Genomic DNA, 3,101 nt, shown 5'->3' with positions numbered 1-3,101 from the left:
GGTTAGGTTTAGGATTAGGGTTTGGGTTAGGGCTGGGGTTAAGATTAGGATTGGAGTTCAGAGGAGACTATATTGATACAGACAGCCGTGCTGGTGCACTGTGACATTAGTCTGCCGTATATAAGGCTGCCACTTTTGCCCTTGCGTCTGCCTGCCGTCTAAATGTTGCTCTTTCTCCTCTCCACCTCCCCACACCCCCCACTCCCCGCAGCGAAAGAAGAGTCCGTAGCCACCTTCAAGGGCACCGAGTTTTTCTGCTACGACCTCTCGCACAACCCCATCCAGAGCAGCAGCGACGAGATCACGCTGTCGTTCCGGACGCTGCAGCGTAACGGGCTCATCCTGCACACGGGCAAGTCAGCAGACTACGTCAACCTGGCGCTAAAGAACGGAGCTGTCTCGCTGGTCATCAACCTGGGCTCCGGCGCGTTTGAGGCCTTGGTGGAACCCGTCAATGGCAAGTTCAACGACAACGGCTGGCACGACGTCCGGGTCACTCGCAATCTCCGTCAGGTAATGACCACGCCTGGCGGGGGGGAAACGTTCACCCTCCTCCCCCCCTCCCCCTCTCACCCATTTCGCTTTGTCACGGGGTGTAGGAGGGTGTGGGGAGAAACCGGCCTGGGCTTTCTCGTCTGCGCCCTGCTCAGTGCAAATTGTGTCTGTCCTGCATTTACATATCGACGCAGAAAGGGACTTCGGCAGGGCACGAGGGTGGGGGTTTCTTTTTTTTCTGATAACTCCCCAGGGTAGCACCAACTCCTCTGGGAGACTCATGGAGTTGTACAGCACGGAAACAGACCCTTCGGTCCAACTTTTGTCCGTGACATTCGGAATCAATCTGGTCCGCTTTGCCAGCATTTGGCCCATATCCCTCTAAACCCTTCCTGTTCATGTACCCATCCAGGTGCCTTTTAAATGTTGTAATTGTACCAGCCTCCACCACTTCCTCTGGCAGCTCGTTCCATACACGCACCGCCCTCTGCGTGAAAAAGTTGAAGCTCAGGGCCCTTTTAAATCTTTTCCCCTCTCAGCTTAAACCTGGTTTTGCACTCCCCTACACTGGGGAAAACACCTTGGCTACTCACCCTATCCGATTCCCTCATGATTTTATAAACCTCCATAAGGCCATCCCTCAGCCTCCGACACTCCAGGGAAGATAGCCCCAGCCTATTCAGTCTCTCCCTGTAGTTCAAACCCTCCAACCACAGCAACATGCTTGTAAATCTTTTCCGAATCCTTTCAAGTTTCACAACATCTTTCCTATAACACTGAGACCAGAATTGAACACAGTATTCCAAAAATTGGGCATGGCACGGAAAGAGGCCATTCATGCCATTTACCTCTGGAGAAACTAGCCGTCTGTTCTGGTTCCCTCTTTGGGTCCCTTGGCCATAGCCTCACAGATGCACGACCAGGTTCCTTTTAACTGAGACAGGGGATTTTCACCTCAATTGGCGAACAGGCAGTGAATTTCAAACATCCCCCACCCCACACGCTTCTCTGTGCAAAGAGATTCTCCCTCACTACCGCTCTAATCCATCGATTGTTCACCTTCAGCTGATGTCACCTTCAGATGGGTGACTACCTATCTCCACCATCCACTCTATCTAAGTCCCTCATTATTTTGTTTGCCCTGTTTAAATCACCGTTTGGCTTCCTCCGTTCTGAGGAAAACGATCTCCAGCCTCCAAACTTTCCTCATCGGTGCAGTTTTCAAACCCGGCCAGTGTTCCTGTGTATCTCTTCTGCGTGCTCTCTGTCTCTGTCTCTGTCTCTCTCTCCCTCTCTCTCTTTCTCTCCTTCGCTCTCTTTCTCTCTCTCTCTGCCCCCCTCTCTTTCTCTCTCTCTGTCTCTCTCGCTCCCTGTCTCTTTCTCTCTCTCTCCTTCTCTCCCTCTTTCTCTCTCTTTCTTCGTCTCTCTCTCTCCTGTAATTGGTGACCGGAACTGCACACAAACCTCCAACCGTGGCCTGACCAGTGTCTGATACACACCCCTACATTTGACTAATGAAGGGAAGCATCCCCTCTGGCTTCTTTACCGTCTTATCTACTCGTCCTGACATCTCCAGGGAGCTGCGGGCACTCCCAGGTCCCTCTTGCCCTGTCAACACCCTCCCTTTTGCTGCGTATTCCTTCACTTTGTTTGCCCACCCCAAAACGCATCACCTTGCATTTCTCTGGATTGAATTCTGTTTGCCACTTTTGCAAACTCAACCAAACCAGTGATGTCAACCTGTAGGGTCTTGGAGTCATAGAGGCATACAGCCCAGAAACAGACCCTTTGGCCCAACCAGTCTATGCCGACCATAATCCCAAACTAAACGAGTCCCACCTGCCTGCTCCTGGCCCATATCCCTCCAAACCTTTTCCTATTCATGTACTCATCCAAATGTCTTTTAAATGTTGTAATTGTACCCACATCCACCACTTCCTCAGGAGGTTCATTCCATACATGAACCACTCTATGGGTAAAAATGTTGCCCCTCATGTCTTTTTTAAATCTCTCTCCTCTCACTTTAAAAATGTGCCCCCGAGTCTTGAAATGCCCCATCCTAGGGAACAGACAACTCCATTAAATCTATCTATACCCCCCCATGATTTTATTAACCTTTATAAGGCCACCTCTCAACCTCGTATGCTCCAGTGCAAAAAGTCCCAGTTTATCTAATCTTTATTTAAAACTTCCACACCTGGCAACATCCTGGTAAATCTCTTCTGAACCCTCTCAGGCTTAATAATATCCTTCCTGTAACAGGGAGAACAGAACTGCACACAGTACTCCAGAAGAGGCCTCACCAACGTCCTGTACAACCTCAACATGACGTCTCAGCATATTTCCCCACCCGAAACAGCAGATTGGTTTAGAGCGTTCACAAAGTCTCCAATGTGAATCCTTTGGGATTATATGGCAGCACTGTGCTCAAATGGGAATTTTTTTTGTTAAAAGTGAAGAACGCTGAAAGAAACAAATCAGATTCTAAAATGCTCGCCCTGGGTCAGGCTAGATTTCACCACTGGGGCATGTGTGAAGGAGCTCATGGAAGGGAAAGAACTTGGCAAAATTGGCACAGTTTCAAATGTTGAGGTAATGCGGGAAGC

At 49.8% G+C, this 3,101-nt stretch overlaps 1 protein-coding gene across 1 annotated transcript in view; it reads left to right on the top strand.

Annotated features, from left to right (window-relative positions):
* The first annotated feature begins 162 nt into the window (after positions 1 to 162).
* LOC125487656 (neurexin-1-like) overlaps positions 163 to 3,101 on the top strand; it is an 18,952-nt gene continuing 16,013 nt past the window's right edge. The window contains exon 1 of the mRNA XM_048619620.1: positions 163 to 513. Coding sequence (XP_048475577.1) covers positions 163 to 513 — 351 coding nt within the window. The remainder of the gene's footprint in view (positions 514 to 3,101) is intronic.

Source organism: Rhincodon typus, chromosome 43 (genome assembly GCF_021869965.1).
Source record: "Rhincodon typus isolate 14 chromosome 43, sRhiTyp1.1, whole genome shotgun sequence".
NCBI classification, from domain to species: Eukaryota; Metazoa; Chordata; class Chondrichthyes; order Orectolobiformes; family Rhincodontidae; genus Rhincodon; species Rhincodon typus.
Note: the sequence above shows the minus strand (reverse complement) of the source record. Positions and strands in the feature narration are given on the sequence as shown.